Source organism: Natator depressus, chromosome 13, assembly GCF_965152275.1.
Source record: "Natator depressus isolate rNatDep1 chromosome 13, rNatDep2.hap1, whole genome shotgun sequence".
In the NCBI taxonomy this organism is placed as follows: Eukaryota; Metazoa; Chordata; order Testudines; family Cheloniidae; genus Natator; species Natator depressus.
This window is the reverse complement of record NC_134246.1, coordinates 33,085,749-33,103,936: the sequence shown is the minus strand read 5'-3', so window position 1 is coordinate 33,103,936 and position 18,188 is coordinate 33,085,749. Positions and strand designations below refer to the sequence as shown.

Sequence of the window (18,188 nt, the reverse complement as noted above, 5' to 3'; positions counted from 1 at the left end):
GAGTGAGAGAGGAGTGAAAAAAAAAACGAAAAATATGAACTGTAAGAAAGAAAGGTAGAAAAAAAGGAGGAAAGAATAATAATTTCAGAGTCTGAGAACATGCTGATGTTTTCTGTTTGTAGATAAAGAAGAGTGAATTGTTATAAGCTCTTCAGTTCCTGAGTAAACTGGGTTCCTCCTGAAGATAAAATATTATAACAATGTAGGACAAAATCCACTCTATGGGAATCTTAAGAGAGGATCAAACACTAATTGCTCTGGAAACCTTGATGACTGTGAGAGACCTTTTTAACACAGTCACATTCTCTGAAACACCACATTGTGAGCAGGGAAATTGCCTTCCATCTGACAGCTCTCCTGGGATGTAATTCTTGTACCACCTGAGAATTTGAAGTTAGAAAACAAACAAGACCAACACTTCCTGGAAGGATGGAGGTTGACAATATTGTGAGGACTAGAGTTTGTTGAAAAGCATAAAGAAGAGCCACTGATCTATAAATGTTTCCACTAGCAAGTCCACTCAATTTTTGTAACCAGTATTTGCGTAGTGAAGTGGTTCTGTGTGAGAGATTGGGAAACACCCCATCAATGACAGGTTTCAGATAGCAGCCATGTTAGTCTGTATCCGCAAAAAGAAAAGGACTACTTGTGGCATCTTAGAGACTAACAAATTTATCTGAGCATAAGCTTTTGTGACCTACAGCTCACCCCATCAATGGATACCATAATAGAGGTATAGGCATCTGAATAGAACTGAACAAGGCAAAATCTGGCTCCAGAGCTCAGAGGCTTGAGCATATTTCCAAAGGTATTTAGGCACCTAAGGATGCAGATAGATACCTAATATGATTTACACAATCACCTAAATGAGTTAGGCACCTAACACCTATTGAGCTCACTTAACTTTGGTACCTGGAAAAATAAAGGAGCAAATAATCAAACCATCAATTTGTAAGCACCTAAAAGAAAATAAGGTGACAAGTTACAATCAACATGATTTTGTCAAGAACAAATGGTGTCAAACCAGCCTAATATCCTTCAACAGAGTAACAAGCCTTGTGGCTGGGGGAAAGCAACAGATGTGAGATACCTCAACTTTACTAAGGCTTTTGATACTGTCTCACAATACAGTCTAGATGAACCTACTCTACCGTAGGTGCACAATTGGTTGGGCAACCATACTCAGAGAGTAGTTATCAATGGTTCATTGTCAAGCTGGAAGGGTACATCGAATGGGGTCCCACAGGGATCTCTCCTGGGTCCAGTTCTATTCAATATCCTCATAAATTATTTAGATAACGGCAAAGAGAGTACACTTATAAAGTTTCCAGATGATACCAAGCTGAGACATGTTGCAAGAGCTTTGGAGGATATGATTAGAATTCAAAATGTTCTTGACAAACTGGAGAAATGATCTTAAATACATAGGGTGAAATTCAATATGGAAAAATGCAAAGTACTCCACTTATGAAAGAAAAATGAAATGCACATTTACAGTTGGGAAACTATTGCTTAGGAAGGAGTACTGTAGAAAAGGAACTGGGTGTTATAGTCAGTGTTCCCTCTAATTTTTCCCACCCATATGCGGCATGAATTTTGTTATGTGCCCGAATATGGAGGTGATGTGCGACACATCACCTTCATATTGGGGCACATAACAAAATTCATGTGGTGGGGGTGGGGCCGAGGGGTTCGGAGTGTGGGAGGGGGCTCAGGGCTGAGGCAGAGGGTTGGAGTGCAGGGGGTGAGGGCTCTGGCTGGGGGTGTGGGCCATGGGGTGGTGCCAAGGATGAGGGGTTTGGGGTGCAGGAGGGTGCTCAGTGGCTATGGCGGGAGAGATGACTCCCCCCAGGTCTCTCTCCCTGCAGCAGCACCTGGGCCTCATCATGGCAGCACTGGGGCTGAAAGATAGGTGCCCCTTCCTCGGCCCCAGCAGGTCGTGGCTGGATCCAGGCCTCCCTGGATGCACTGCCCAGCAGGTTCAGATGCCCCGTCCGTGGCTGGGTCCAGGACGCTCCGGCCATGCTTGGGGCTGGCCTGGGCCATGCCGCAGCAGAGTTGGGGCCGGGGGAAGGGCGCCCCTCCCCCGGCAGCGGCAGGTCCCCCGTTGAGTACCTTGAGCGCCTGTGCGGAGTTAAATAGGCTGTGTCACCACCGTGTGGCCACGCAGCTTACAGGGAACTTAGGTTATAGTGGATCACAAAGTAAATGTGAGTCAACAACGTAATACTGTTGCAAAAAAAGTGAACCTCATTCTGGGATGTATGTAAGCAAGATGCAAGCAAATTCTTCCACTCTATTCAACATTGATAAGGCCTCAGCAGGAGTATTGTGTCCACTTCTGGGCACCACACTTCAGGAAAGATGGGGGCAAATTGGAGAAAGTCTAGAGGAAAGCAATAAACAAGATTAAATGTCTAGAAAATATGACCTATGATTGAAAAAAATGTTTTTTTTAGTCTGGAGAAGAGAAGCCTGAGGGGGTACCTGATAACAATCTTCAAGTACATAAGAGGTTGTTATAAAGAGGAGAATGACAAATTGTTGTCCTGAACCACTGAGGACAAGATAAGGACTAATGGGGCTTCAACTACAGCAAGGTTGATTTAGTTTAGACATTAGAAAAAAACTTCCTGACTGTAAAGATAACGAAGCACTGGAACAAATTAACTAGTGAAGTTGTGGAATCTCCATCACTGGAGGTTTTAAAGAACAGGTTGGACAAACACTTGTCAGGGATGGTCTAGATAATACTTAGCACTGCTTCAGTGCAGGGGACTAGATTAGATGGCCTCTTGAGGCCTATTCCAGTCCAACATTTCGGTGCTTCTCTGATGCGGTGCTATGGTCCACTATTGTGGCGGTTATGCTGCATGGCAAAGTTGATGTGTTCCTATTGCCTTTATTAACAGAGCAGTATCTTTTAGCTATGCAACAGAATCTTGTGCTTTTCTATCCCAAGGTCCTAGGTTTGATTCTTGATGCTGACATTTCCAGCTGAAAATTGAGATTTACTTTTCTGATGAAAAAATCAACATTTTTTTTAAAGAAAAGCCAGTCCTTTCATAGAAAACATAGAAGTGTAGGACTGGAAGGGCTCTCAAGGGGTCATGTAGGCCAGCCCCCCACCCCGTGCTGAGGCAGGACCATGTAAATGAAGGCAATTCCTGACAGGTGTGTGTCTAGTCTATTTTTAGAAACCTCCAGTGACAGGGATTCCACAGCTTCCTATGGTAACCTGTTCCAGAGCTTAACTAGCCATAGAGTTAGAAACTTTTTCCTAATATCTAACCTAAATCTCCCTTCCTACAAACTAAGCCAATTCCTTCTCATCCTACCCTCAGTGGACATGCAGAACAATTTATCACTATCCTCTTTATAGCAACCTTTTACATATTTGAAGACTCTGAACTAGTGCTGTTGATTAATTGCAATTAACTCAAAAAAATTAAGTACGATTAAAAAAATAGACATGACACTGCTGTTAATACACTGCAGCATGGCATTTGCCCTTTTTGCCACACCGTCACACTGTTGACTCATATTCCATTTGTGATCCATTATAACCCCCAGATCATTTTCTGCAGTATTCCTGCTTAGCCTGTTATTTCTAATTATGCATTTGCATATTTGATTTTTCTTTCCCAAGTGTAGCATTTTGCACTTTTCTTTGTTGAATTTCATCCTTTTGATTTCAGACCCATACTCCCATTCATCAACATCATTTTGAATTCTAAACCTGTCCTCCAAAGTGCCTGAAGCCCTTCCAAGCTTAGTGTTAGCTGCAAATTTTAGAATCATACGTCCATTCAAGTCATTCATGAAAATATAGGATAGTACCAGACCCAGGATAGACCTCTGCAGGACTCCACTGGATATGTCCTTCTAGTTTGACAGCATGCCATAGATAACTAGTCTTTGAAAACCAGTTATGAATACACCTTGCAGTAATTTCATCTGGACCTTATTTCCCTAGTTTGATGCTGAGACTGTCATGAACGACTGTAACAAAAGCCTTAAGCTTTGAGCAGGGGGTTGGACTAGATGACCTCCTGAGGTCCCTTCCAACCCTGATATTCTGTGATTCTATGATTAATAAAATCAAGATAAAACACATCTACAGCTTCACCCCATCCACTTAATCCTGTCAAAGAAGAAAATAAGATTGGTCTGAAATGATTTGTTCTTGACAAATCCATGGTGGCTATTACTTATCGCTATATTATCCTCTAGGTTTGAACACATTGAATGTTTAATAATTGGTTCCAGTATCTTTCCAGGTATCAAAGTTAGACTGACTTGTCTATAATTCCCCAGGCCCTCTTTATTCCCTTTTGAAGATATGTTTGCCCTTCTCTGTTCCCGTGGGACCTCACCCATCTTCCAAGAGTTCTCAAAGATGATCATGAATGGTTCCAAGATTGCTTCAGCTAGTTCTGTATATATTCTAGGATGACATTCATGAGGTTCTGCTGACTTCAGCTACGTCTACACTTGCAGATGTAGAGTGCCGGGAGTTAAACCAACCCTCAGAGACAGCAGCAGGAAAAGCGTTGCTGTGTGTTCACACTGTGCTCCTTGTGACGGTGGAGCAGGTCCGCATTAGCAGCTCTTGCAATGCCACAGAGAGCAGTGCATTGTGGTAGCTATCCCAGTGTGCAAGTGGCTGCAGTGTACTTTGGAAAGGGTTTGCAACGCCTAATGGGGCAGGCACAGCATCACATGATGCAGGTTTTCCAATCCTATTGTCCCAGGGCATCCTACTAGATTGCCAGTTGCTTTTCAAATGGTGGGGTGGAGTGTGACAGGGAAGTGTGTTGTGTGTATGTGGGGGGAGAGACAGTGTGTTTTGAGGGACAGAGCGTGTGTCAGCAAGCTGTCTTATAAGTTCAGACAGCGGCAGGGAGAAGGGGGAAACCCCAACATCAGCTCCCACCCCCCGCCTCTCTCTCTCACACACACACGCACAAACGCCTGCCTCTGAAGCAGGAGCATTCCACAGTAATGGTTTGCTTTGTGTCCCGGAGCAGATAAGCAGCCGGCTGTGAGAAACGGAGCTTTGAAAGGGGATATCCACATATCTGCTGCACAGTTCAAAACAATGGTGAGAGTGGTCACTTGACTTCAAGGGATTATGGGACATTTCTGGAGGCCAATCACAGTGCAGTAATGCAACACATTGTCCACACTGACACTGCAGCACTTCAGCCCAGGTGCAGAAAGCTCTATGCTTCTTGTTGGAGGTGGATTACTAGGGGCGCTCCAGCTGCGGAGTCCAGGCACTCTAAGTGCTTCGCCAGTGTGGAAACCTCAGGAGTTAGGGCGTCCGGGGCTGATTTAATGCACTCTAACTTGCAAGTGTAGACAAGGCCTTCAATGCATCCAACTTACCAAACTATTCTTTAACATGTTCTTTTCCTGCTTTGTACTGAGATCCTTCCCCCTTGTTATTAATATTAATTATTTCAAGCATCTGAGGCTAGACACTCAAAGGGGTTTAGACACCTACCTGACACTTTGGGCACCTAAATCCCAGAAACAGGCCATGTTGGGATTCACAAAAACCCCTCCAAACCCTGGAGATGCCTAAATTTGGTGCCCAAGTTCTTGCAGTCAAAGTTCCCTATGCACCTAATGTTTCTTCCTTTGAGCAGGCGAACTGGATCTAGGCATGGTCAGAACTCAGGCCCCTGTAGGTGAGCTCATACAAAATGGGCCTGCATGGGAACCTCCCTCATAACTTTTCGCCCAGTGGTTACAAGACTCACCTGAGATGTCAGAGACCCAGGTTCTAGTCCCCTAGCGACCTAAGGGGGAGAAGGGATTTAAGCAGGGGTGTCCCACATCTCTGGTGCATCGCCTAACCATTGGGCTATGCATTATTCTGATGTGGGGCTTGTTAGTGGGCTTATTCCTTCACCCACTTACTTCCCTGGTCCTTTTCGCATGAACAGAGAGCAACAATACCCGAAGTCCAAAGGTACAAACAATTCGATGTTTATTGAGGTGAGCTTCCAGCAAGCATGATTCCAGTTTCCTTCCTTAGTGTCCCCCTTCCCAGCTCTGAGCCAAGGGTAGGCTGCCTGGGTTGAAACAGTAGGGAACCCTTATTCCCAAGTTCTCATTCTGGCTCTGGGAGAAGAGTGGGGGTTGTTACCTGCTCCTGCAAACCCTGCCATTTTGCACTTTCTCTCCATTCCCCCAGGACCAAGTCCCAGCTCCAGTCTCTAAAGGTAGTCTGTTAACTCTGCTTTTGACTTTAAACCTTGTTGTGCCAAATCATCTTTAACTACCCCTAACTAATTTACAACCTTTCAGCAGCCCTTGCTGAAGCAGCACCAAACTTGAAAGATTTCTGGCAGCTTCCCATAATGCTGCCCTTACTTCAAACCTCTCACAAGCAGACTGAAGTGCCTCCTTTCCCTGGAAGGCATTCAGTCCCCATGGGCAGGGACCTTCTTCCACTACCCATATACCAAGGAGGGTGGGCTCCTCAGCCACCCCCCATCCCTCTGGGTTCCCTAACAGGGCTCCCTCAATCTCTCCTGTCGAAACTGTTCCACTTTGCATTAAATAAATCGGGACAGGGTATGAGAGAGAAAGGGAAAGACAGCACTAGAAGGATTCTATTGCTTGGTGGTTACAGTCCTCTTTTGCAAGGTGAATAGTTTCTTAGATAGAACTTTTTTTTTTTTATGGTGATGGGAAGCTGCCCCATTGACCAACTCTCCTCCTTTTTGATCCAGGCTTGGGACAGGCACTGAGAATGGAAAAAGAACGCTTACCAAATACCACCCTTGAATGGAAGCCAAACACACAAGAAGAAAGGAGGAATACTGCAAATAACATGGAAAGGAACAGTTCTGAACAACATCAAGCACCTCATCAAGAAATGGGAAGATTTGGAGAGCAGGGCAGTTGGCAAGGATGGAAAATGTGGGTAGTTCAATGTGCAGCAAAGCATGGGACGGACTAAGGACTAAGTGAAAAGTCTGCAAGGTGGGGGAACCAGTATCCAGTTCACCCACTCCAGTGACTTTTTTTGGTGGAACAGTTTTACACTGAAATGTCTTTGGAGTTGGGTCAGTCTCTCACTATGTTTTCTTACGGTCAATGGGGTTCTACTCTCATTTGATGCCAAAAAGAGCTACTGTAATATACCACTAATAAATAACAATTAATTTTAACATTTGTCCCACAGCTAGTAATGATGAAGAAATTCTGCTAGGATATTTGACCCACCCACCTACATTGCCTGTTGTGGATTGTCCTCTACTCTCTAGTTTCCTGTGGCTAACACAAATTGTTCTCCTATGCTCTAGTTCCAATCGCTAACTTTACTTTTTGAGCAAGACACAGGATAGATCTCAAGAACCCGGTGCCCAGTGCTGAATGGTACCTACATATATATATTCCATTTCCATTTTCTCTTTTTCAATTCCCATACAAAATCTATGTTAAGATGGAGAAAAGGTTGAGAGTGCACATAAAGTAAACAGGAGTGAAAGACATTACAGAGATGTTTTAATTATTCAAAACAAGTGTTAAAATCCAAGAAGTTCAATTAAGGTTTAAGAAATCCTGATGTGTTGATTTCTGGAAATACACAAATAAGGAACCCAAATCATCTTAATTCTACTCTGTTACAGAAATTACCAACTTCCTATATAACCAAAACTCATTGATATATTGTGCATAGGCTATATTTCAATGATTTTATTTATTTATATGATTAATGGTCATTCCCTCTTCACCTCCATTGTGCTTCTAACTGAAAGTTTCTCCATCACAGGATATATGTCAGTAATGTGGAGTAGAATACAATACAAGAATGCTTTCATTTTTCCAAAATACACACTGGATATTCACCATTAAAGTTAAACAGAATCCAAATAGGTTCTAAGAAATGACATTAGGGTACCCAAATAACCTTAATTCTGCCCTGTAGAGACACCAGAAAGGAGAAAACATGGGGAAAAAAATGCAGCGTGGCTATGAAAATCTGTAGGTCAACAAAGACTAAAGGTGTTTTAATTGTAAATGAATGGGGTTTCCCTTCATTTAACTCATATTCTTTCAGGGAAAAGTTTTCTGTTCAGGAATTTCTTCAGAGTGGATTTCACCTCCTTATTTTTCAGGGTGTAGATCAGGGGGTTCAGAACTGGGGTGATGATGCAATACATCAGGGTGGGTATCATGTCTCTTTCAGAGGGGAAACCTGGAAAGGAAATCATGTAATTGCTAATGGATGGCATATAGAAAAGAAACACCACGGTGAGGTGGGATGCGCAGGTGGAGAAGGCCTTTCTCCTACTTTCCTGTGAGTCGACCTTCAGGAGGAAGGAGATGATGTAGATGTAGGAGAAGAGCGTAAGGATGAAGGAACTCAGACCAAGGACCCCGGCATCGATGTTGAGCAGGGTCAGGTTGAGGTGGGTGCTGCCGCAGGCAAGGCTCAGCAGGGGCTTGATGTCACAGAAGAAGTGGTAGACGAGGTTGGGGCCACAGAAATGCAGCTGGCAGGTCATGACTGTGGACATCAGGGCATGCACGAAGCCGATGGACCAGGTGGCCGCTGCCAGGAGCAGGCAGGTCTGTGGGCTCATGACCAGCCTGTAGCGCAGCGGGTTGCAGATGGCCACATAGCGGTCATAGGCCATGACAGCCAGAAGCATGGCCTCACTGCTGCCGAGGAGGTGGAAAAAGTAGAGCTGGGCCAGGCAACCGGCAAAGGAAATGGTCTGGTGCTCAGACAGGAAACCAGACAGCATCTTGGGCACAGCAACCGTAGAAAAGCAGATGTCCAGGCTGGAGAGGTTGCCCAGAAAGAAGTACATGGGGGTGTGGAGCCGGGGCTCGGCCACTATCATGACTATGATGGCCCCATTTCCCAACACATTGGCCATATAGAGCAGGAGGAAGAAAGGGAAGAGGAAGTGCTTCAGCCCCTGGAGATTGGTCAGGCCTAAGAGGATGAAATCGCTCACCTCTGTCTGGTTCTCCATCGCTGAAGAGAGGAGGGAGACGCGCTAGATGTAACAATCCTTGCAGTTTGTATTTCTATGAACACCTTCCACCCAAGTGTCCCAGATTGCCTGCAAGTCATTAATTAAACCTTCCCAGTGAAATGGGTCACCAAATGAAATTAATAGGCAGCAGGTTTAAAACAAACAAAAGTAAGTATTTCTTCACACAACATAGTCAGTCTGTGGAAACCTTTGCCAGAGGATGTTGTGAAGGCCAAGACTAAAAAAGTGTTCAAAATTAACGAGATAAGTTCATGGAGGATGAGTCATGAGTTCATCAATGGCTATGAGTCAGGGTGGGCAGGGATGTGTCACTAGCCTCCATTTACCAGAAGCTGGGAATGGGCGACAGGGGATGGATCACTTGATGATTACCTGGTCTGTTTATTCCCTCTGAAGCACCTGGCATTGGCCATTGTCAGAAGAAAGGATACTGGTCTGATTCAGTGTGGCCATTCAAATGTTCTTATGTTCCCAGTGCTGCTGAGGGTTAGTCTCCTCATTTTACAGTTGTGGAAATGGAGGTAGAGAGGGGTAATGTGTTATCTATATATCTTTAGCTAGAAAGTTTTATTCGCTTGTAAAGTTAAGAACTTTAAAGCAAGGAAATGCCAGATCATGTACAGTTGCCCAGGCCACCATAATTTTGCCCCTTGTGTATCTGTCCTATGCACTGAGCAAAGAAAGGATCTTGTGGAAGAAAACAATATGACCACATCTGCATCTGGAGCTGGGGATGCTATTCCCAGCTTGTGTTGATGGACCCATGCTAGCTCTGCTTCAGAAGGTGTGCTAAAAATAGTAGTGTAGCCCAGGCAGTGGGAAGCAGTGGCATAGTGGACCTATGGGACATAATGGACTGCAAGCTAAATATGAGTCAACCGTGTAAAACAGTTGTAAAAAAAGGGAACATCATTCTGGGATGTATGAGCAGGACTGTTGTAAGCAAGACGTGAGGAGTAATTCTTCCCCTCTACTCCATGCTGATATGGCCTCAACTGGAGTACTGTGTCCAGTTCTGGGTGCCGCATTTCAGGAAATATGCAGACAAATTGGAGAAAATCCAGAAAAGAGCAACAAAAATGATTATAGGTCTAGAAAACATGACCTGTGAGGGAAGATTGAAAAAATTGGGTTTGTTTAGTCTGGAAAAGAGAAGACGAGAGGGGACATGATAACCGTTTTCAAGTACATATGAGGTTGTTACAAGGAGAAGGAAGACAAATTGTTCTTAACATCTGAGGATAGGACAAGTAGCAATGGGCTTACATAGCAGCAAGGGAGGTTTAGGCTGGACATTAGGAAAAACTTCCTAACTGTCAGGGTGGTTAAGCACTGGAATTAGTTACCTAGGGAGGTTGTGGAATCTCTATCATTGGAGATTTTTAAGAGCAGGTTAGATAATCACCTGTCAGGAATGGTCTAGATAATACTTAGTCCTGCCATGAGTGCAGGGGACTGGATTAGATGACCTCTCGGCCCTTTCCAGTCCGATGATTGTATGCTAAGCTAGCCCCCCAAAGTATGTACCCATGGGGTCTGGGTAGGTTTCTACTTGTGGCAGCTGGCCCATGCTGCTTCTTGCCACGGCCATGATTCCAAAGCTGCACTACTATTTTAGCATGCTACCTCAAGCAGGGCTAGTATGAGTATGTCTGCACTAGCTGGGAATCAGACCCCTTGCTCCAAGTGTAGACATAGGCTATGTGATCATCCAGTTAAAGTCTCTGTCATAATGCATACACACCAAAAAGACCAGAATTTACGTTCGACAGACAACTGATGTTTTCTCACTGCTGAGTTAGTGTTTCACTTTGCAACTTAAACAATGTTCATTCACATAAGTGTTGGGGTTTTTTTGCATTAATTCTGTTATGTTTACCTATAAAACTGCCATTATATGTCATCATAATGGGCTTAACTGTGAGCACTGCTGCACAAGCTCCTACGACTTAAGCAATGGGGCTAATTATATTAGCGGATGGTAGTAGAAGGGATTTATCCAAGAGGCCAGGGTCATAGGTAGAAGAGTCCAGATGCTGGTTCTGGGACATGGCCAGGCAGAGCCCAGCATAGACTCAAAGATTTTGGATCTGTCTACACTACAATTAAAAACCAGTTGCTGGCCTATGCTAGCTGATTTGGGCTTGTGGGGCTTGGGATAAGGTGCTGATTTATTGCAATGTAGCTGTCCGGGCTTGGGCTGGAGCTTGAGCTCTAGGACCCTATGAGTTTAAAACTGCAAGCAACCTCTGCCCCATGCTGCAGAGGAAGGTGAAAAACTCCCAGGGCCTCTGCCAATCTAACATGGAGGAAAATTCCTTCCCAACCATAAACATGGTGACCAGTCTCTCTTTCTTTCCACCCCTCCACCCCACCGCTCTGGCAGCTCCCAAGTATTCCAGTACCTCATGTGTCGCTTTTGCTGCTTCCAAGAGTCAGTAGTCAGCTCATATCCTCTGTAAACCAATCAAATGAAAACAGAATGAAAAAGATAAAATGGGGAGATTGAGAGAGGAGTGATAAAAGAAAAATATGAACTAGAAGAAAGAAAGAAAGATTTCATAATCTGGGAACACTGAGGTTTTGCATCTCTAGATAAAGATGTGTGAATCATTATAAGCTATTAAGTTCCATATCATACCTGGATAAACGGATTTCCTTTTGAATCTGAAATATAACTGTCAGGGTTCTTTCCCCACTCTGAACTCTAGGGTACAGATGTGGGGACCTGCATGAAAACCTCCTAAGCTTACTTTTACCAGCTTAGGTTAAAACTTCCCCAAGGTACAAATTAATTTTACCCTTTGTCCTTGGATTTCCACTGCCACCACCAAACTTTATCTGGGTTTACGGGAAACGTAGTTTGGACACGTCTTTCCCCCCAAAATCCTCCCAACCCTTGCATCCCACTTCCTGGGGAAGGTTTGGTGAAAATCCTCACCAATTTGCATAGGTGACCACAGACCCAAACCCTTGGATCTTAGAACAATGAAAAAGCATTCAGTTTCCTTACAAGAAGACTTTTAATAGAAGTAAAGGAATCAACTCCGTAAAATCAGGATGGTAGCTACCTTACAGGGTAATTAGATTCAAAACATAGAGAATCCCTCTAGGCAAAACCTTAAGTTACAAAAAAGACACACAGACAGGGATAGTCATTCTATTCAGCACAGCTCTTTTCTCAGCCATTTAAAGAAATCATAATCTAACACATACCTAGGTAGATTACTTACTAAAAGTTCTAAGACTCCATTCCTGTTCTGTCCCCGGCAAAAGCAGCATCAGACAGACACAGACCCTTTGTTTTTCTCCCTCCTCCCAGCTTTTGAAAGTATCTTGTCTCCTCATTGATCATTTTGGTCAGGTGCCAGCGAGGTTACCTTTAGCTTCTTAACCCTTTACAGGTGAGAGGATTTTTCCTCTGGCCAGGAGGGATTTTAAAGGGGTTTACCCTGCCCTTTATATTTATGACAATAACAATGGCATGGGATAAAGTCCACTGCGGGGGAGATTTCGGAGAGGATTGAACACTGGATGCTCAGCAAACCTTGAACCGTGTGCAAATGAGCCACCTTTTATCACAGTCACACTCTCTGCAACAACCAAACTGTCAGCAGGGACATTGCCTTCCATCTGGGACATGATTCTTGTACCATCTGAGAATTTGAATTAGAAAATAAACAAGACCTATGCTTGCCAGAAAGATGGAAATTGACAATATTGTGAGGACTAGAGTTTGTTGAAAAGCATAAAGAAAAGCAACTGATTTGCAGATGTTTTTATGAGCAGAACCACTCAATTTCAGTGAGCAGTATTTGTGTAGTGAAATAGTTCCTTGTGAGAGGATGAGAAACACCAAACACTAGTATGGTATGTAGAGGTTGTAGAAGCAAAGGATGTCAGCTGAGAACAAAGTTGTTGGAGGGATATTAATGGCCAAGTCTCATTAAAATGAATGACTTTCAGTGTGAGTTGGGTGCACAGGCCTCTTTGCAAATCCCAGACACATATACTAAAATCAATGGGTAACATAATTGAAGTATAAGCATCTGAACAGAACTGAGGAAGACATAATCTGGCTCCAGAGCTCAGGGACTAGAGCATATTTCCAATTGTATTTAGTCACCCAAAGATGCAGATAGGCACCTGGTGGAATTTACACAATCACCTAAGTGAGTTAGGCACCTAACCCTCAGCTCACTTGATGGGGTGCTCTGTCCCCCTCTAGTGGAGGCTAGGTTTTGTGGAGAGGCTGATGTGTTGCAAAGGCCTTGCTCAACAGAACTGTATCTTTTAGCCAAGGCAGTAGGAGCTTATGCTTTACTATCCAGACCTCCTAGATTTGATTCCTGATGCAGGTATATCCCGCTGAAAAAAATCAACATTTTTTGAGAAAGGCTAATCCTTAATAGAAAACATAAAAATGTAAGAATAAAAGGGACCTCAAGAGGTCATGAAGTCCATTTTCTTTCCCCTTTCCCCACCATGCTGAGGCAGGATTAAGTCTACCTAGTATGTAAGGGACCAGTATGACTGCTCAGAGCTCAAGTATGAAACTGCAGAAAAACCTGAGAGTCTCTGGATTAAGTTTAGAAGTGTGAGCAACAAGGGTGATGTCGTGTTGGGAGTCTGCTATAGACCACTGGACCAGGGGGATGAGGTGGACGAGGCTTTCTTCCGGCAACTCGCAGAAGTTACTAGATCGCACGCCCTGGTTCTCATGGGAGACTTCAATCATCCTGATATCTGCTGGGAGGGCAATACAGTGGTGCACAGACAATCTAGGAAGTTTTTGGAAAGTGTAGGGGACAATTTCCTGGTGCAAGTGTTGGAGGAACCAACTAGGGGCAGAGCTCTTCTTGACCTGCTGCTCACAAACCGGGAAGAATTAGTAGGGGAAGCAAAAGTGGATGGGAACCTGGGAGGCAGTGACCATGAGATTGTCGAGTTCAGGATCCTGACACAAGGAAGAAAGGAAAGCAGCAGAATACGGACCCTGGACTTCAGAAAAGCAGACTTTGACTCCCTCAGGGAACTGATGGGCAAGATCCCCTGGGAGAATAACATGAGGGGGAAAGCAGTCCAGGAGAGCTGGCTGTATTTTAAAGAACCCTTATTGAGGTTACAGGGACAAACCATCCCAATGTGTAGAAAGAATAGTAAATATGGCAGGCGACCAGCTTGGCTTAACAGTGAAATACTTGCTGATCTTAAACACAAAAAAGAAGCTTACAAGAAATGGAAGATAGGACAAATGACCAGGGAAGAATATAAAAATATTGCTCGGGCATGCAGGAGTGAAATCGGGAAGGCCAAATCACACCTGGAGTTGCGGCTAGCAAGAGATGTTAAGAGTAAAAAGAAAGGTTTCTTCAGGTATGTTAGCAACAAGAAGAAAGTCAAGGAATGTGTGGGTCCCTTACTGAATGAGGGCGGCAACCTAGTGACAGAGGATGTGGAAAAAGCTAATGTACTCAATGCTTTTTTTGACTCTGTCTTCACGAACAAGGTCAGCTCCCAGACTGCTGCACTGGGCAGCACAGCATGGGGAGGAGGTGACCAGCCCTCTGTGGAGAAAGAAGTGGTTCGGGACTATTCAGAAAAGCTGGACGAGCACAAGTCCATGGGGCCGGATGCGTTGCATCCAAGAGTGCTAAAGGAGTTGGCGGATGTGATTGCAGAGCCATTGGCCATTATCTTTGAAAACTCATGGCAATCGGGGGAAGTCCAGGACGACTGGAAAAAGGCTAATGTAGTGCCCATCTTTAAAAAAGGGAAGAAGCAGGATCCGGGGAACTACAGGCCAGTCAGCCTCACCTCAGTCCCTGGAAAAATCATGGAACAGGTCCTCAAGGAATCAATTCTGAAGCACTTAGAGGAGAGGAAAGTGATCAGGAACAGTCAGCATGGATTCACCAAGGGCAAGTTATGCCTGACTAATCTAATTGCCGTCGATGAAGAGATAACTGTTGCTGTGGATGAGGGGAAATTAATGGATGTGTTGTTCCTTGACTTTAGCAAAGCTTTTGACACGGTCTCCCACAGTATTCTTGCCAGCAAATTAAAGAAGTATGGGCTGCATGAATGGACTATAAGGTGGATAGAAATCTGGCTAGATTGTCGGGCTCAACGGGTAGTGATCAATGGCTCCATGTCTAGTTGGCAGCCGGTATCAAGTGGAGTGCCCCAAGGGTCGGTCCTGGGGCTGGTTTTGTTCAATATCTTCATAAATGATCTGGAGGATGGTGTGGATTGCACCCTCAGCAAGTTTGCAGATGACACTAAACTGGGAGGAGAGGTAGATACGCTGGAGGGTAGGGATAGGATACAGAGGGACCGAGACAAATGAGAGGATTGGGCCAAAAGAAATCTGATGAGGTTCAACAAGGACAAGTGCAGAGTCCTGCACTTAGGACAGAAGAATCCCATGCACCGCTACAGACTAGGGACCGAATGGCTCGGCAGCAGTTCTGCAGAAAAGGACCTAGGGGTGACAGTGGACGAGAAGCTGGATATGAGTCAACAGTGTGCCCTTGTTGCCAAGAAGGCCAATGGCATTTTGGGATGTATAAGTAGGGGCATTGCCAGCAGATCGAGGGACGTGATCGTTCCCCTCTATTCGACATTGGTGAGGCCTCATCTGGAGTACTGTGTCCAGTTTTGGGCCTCACACTACAAGAAGGATGTGGAAAATTGGAAAACGTCCAGCGGAAGGCAACAAAAATGATGAGGGGACTGGAACACATGACTTATGAGGAGAGGCTGAGGGAACTGGGATTGTTTAGTCTGCGGAAGAGAAGAATGAGGGGGGACTCTCAGCTGCTTCAACTACCTGAAAGGAGGTTCCAAAGAGGATGGATCTAGACTGTTCTCAGTGGTAGCAGATGGCAGAACAAGGAGTAATGGTCTCAAGTTGCAGTGGGGGAGGTTTAGGTTGGATATTAGGAAAACCTTTTTTACTAGGAGGGTGGTGAAACACTGGAATGCATTACCTAGGGAGGTGGTGGAATCTCCTTCCTTAAAAGTTTTTAAGGTGAGACTTGACGAAGCCCTGTCTGGGATGATTTAGTTGGGGATTGGTCGTGCTTTGAGCAGGGGGTGGGACTAGGTGGCCTCCTGAGGTCCCTTCCAACCCTGATATTCTGTGATTCTATGATGATCCCATATAAGGTGTTTTTCTAACCTGTTTTTAGAAACATTCAAAGCCGGGGATTCCAAAACCTCCCTTGGTGTCTCTTCCAGAGCTTAACTAGCCTTAGATTTTCCCCCTAATATCTCACCTAAATTTCCTTTCCTCCAAACTAAGCCAATTTCTTCTCAACCTACCTTCAGTGAACGTGGTGAACAATTTAAAACTGTCCTTTTTATAACAAATGTTTACGTATTTAAAGACTGTGAACAAAGCCCCCCTTCAGCCATCTCTTCTCTAGACTAAACATTCCCAGCTCTTTCAACCTTTCCTCGTCAGTCATGTTTTCCAAACTTCTTGTCATTTTTGTTGCTCTCTTCTAAATTTTCTCAAATTTGATCACAACTTTCTTAAAGAGCATCAATGGATGCAATAATCCAGCTGAGTTCTCACCAGTGCTGCGTAGAGTGGAGCAAGTCTCTCTTGTGTCTTACATGACTCCGTACCACGAGATTTGCTTTTTTTTTCTGCAGCATCACACTTTTGACTCTTATTCCATTTGTGATGCATTATAGCTCCGAGATTCTTTTCAGCAATACTGCTGCCCAGCCTGCTATTCCCCATTCTGTATCTGTGCTTGTAATTTTTCCTTCCTAAGTGTAGCACTTTGCACTTTCTTTATTGCATTTTATCTTCCTGATTCCAGACCCATTATCCCATTAAACAACATCATTTTGAATTTCAGTCCTCTCCTGCAAAGTGTTGCAGCCCCTTCCAGCTTAGTATCATCTGTAAATTTTATAACCATATCTTCATCCAAGTTGTTAATGGAAATAATGAATAGCACCAGTCTCCAGGACAGACTCCAATGAATATGTCCTTCCAGTCAACCTCGTATACACACAGTAATTTCATCTAGACTCTATTTCCCTAGTTTAATTATCAGATTGTCATGAAAGACTGTTTCAAGAGATTTAATAACATCAAGATATGTCACATTTACTGCTTCCCCTATATCCATTAGGCCAACAACTCTATCAAATAAGGAAATTAGATTGGTTTGAGATGATTTGTTCGTGACAAATCTGTGTTTCATAGAATCATAAAATATCAGGATTGGAAGGGACCTCAGGAGGTCATCTAGTCCAACCCTCTGCTCAAAGCAGGACCAATCCCCAATCAAATCATCCCAGCCAAGGCTTTGTCAAGCCTGACCTTAAAAACTTCCAAGGAAGGAGATTCTACCACCTCCCTAAGTAACGCATTCCAGTGTTTCACCACCCTCCTAGTGAAAAAGTTTTTCCTAATATCCAACCTAAACCTCCCCCACTGCAACTTGAGACCATTACTCCTTGTCCTGTCCTCTTCTACCACTGAGAATAGTCTAGAACCATCCTCTCAGGTAGTTGAAAGCAGCTATCAAATCCCCCCTCATTCTTCTCTTCTGCAGACTAAACAATCACAGTTCCCTCAGCCTCTCCTCATAAGTCATGTGTTCCAGTCCCCTCATCATTTTTGTTGCCCTTCGCTGGACTCTCTCCAATTTATCCACATCCTTCTTGTAGTGTGGGGCCCAAAACTGGACACAGTACTCCAGATGAGGCCTCACCAATGTCGAATAGAGGGGAACGATCACGTCCCTCGATCTGCTCGCTATGCCCCTACTTATACATCCCAAAATGCCATTGGCCTTCTTGGCAACAAGGGCACACTGCTGACTCATATCCAGCTTCTCGTCCACTGTAACCCCTAGGTCCTTTTCCGCAGAACTGCTGCCTAGCCATTCAGTCCCTAGTCTGTAGCTGTGCATTGGGTTCTTCCGTCCTAAGTGCAGGACCCTGCACTTATCCTTATTGAACCGCATCAGGTTTCTTTTGGCCCAATCCTCCAATTTGTCTAGGTCCCTCTGTATCCTATCCCTGCCCTCCAGCGTATCTACCACTCCTCCCAGTTTAGTATCATCCGCAAATTTGCTGAGAGTGCAATCCACACCATCCTCCAGATCATTTATGAAGATATTGAACAGAACC

General features: G+C 44.4%; 1 protein-coding gene across 1 annotated transcript; it reads right to left on the bottom strand.

Annotated features, from left to right (window-relative positions):
• Window positions 1–8,066: 8,066 nt before the first annotated feature.
• On the bottom strand, window positions 8,067–9,005 carry LOC141997459 (olfactory receptor 12D1-like). Its single transcript, XM_074969840.1, has one exon. The coding sequence runs from the start codon at window positions 9,003–9,005 to the stop codon at window positions 8,067–8,069; it is 939 nt and encodes a 312-aa protein (XP_074825941.1).
• Between the last annotated feature and the right edge of the window lie 9,183 nt (window positions 9,006–18,188).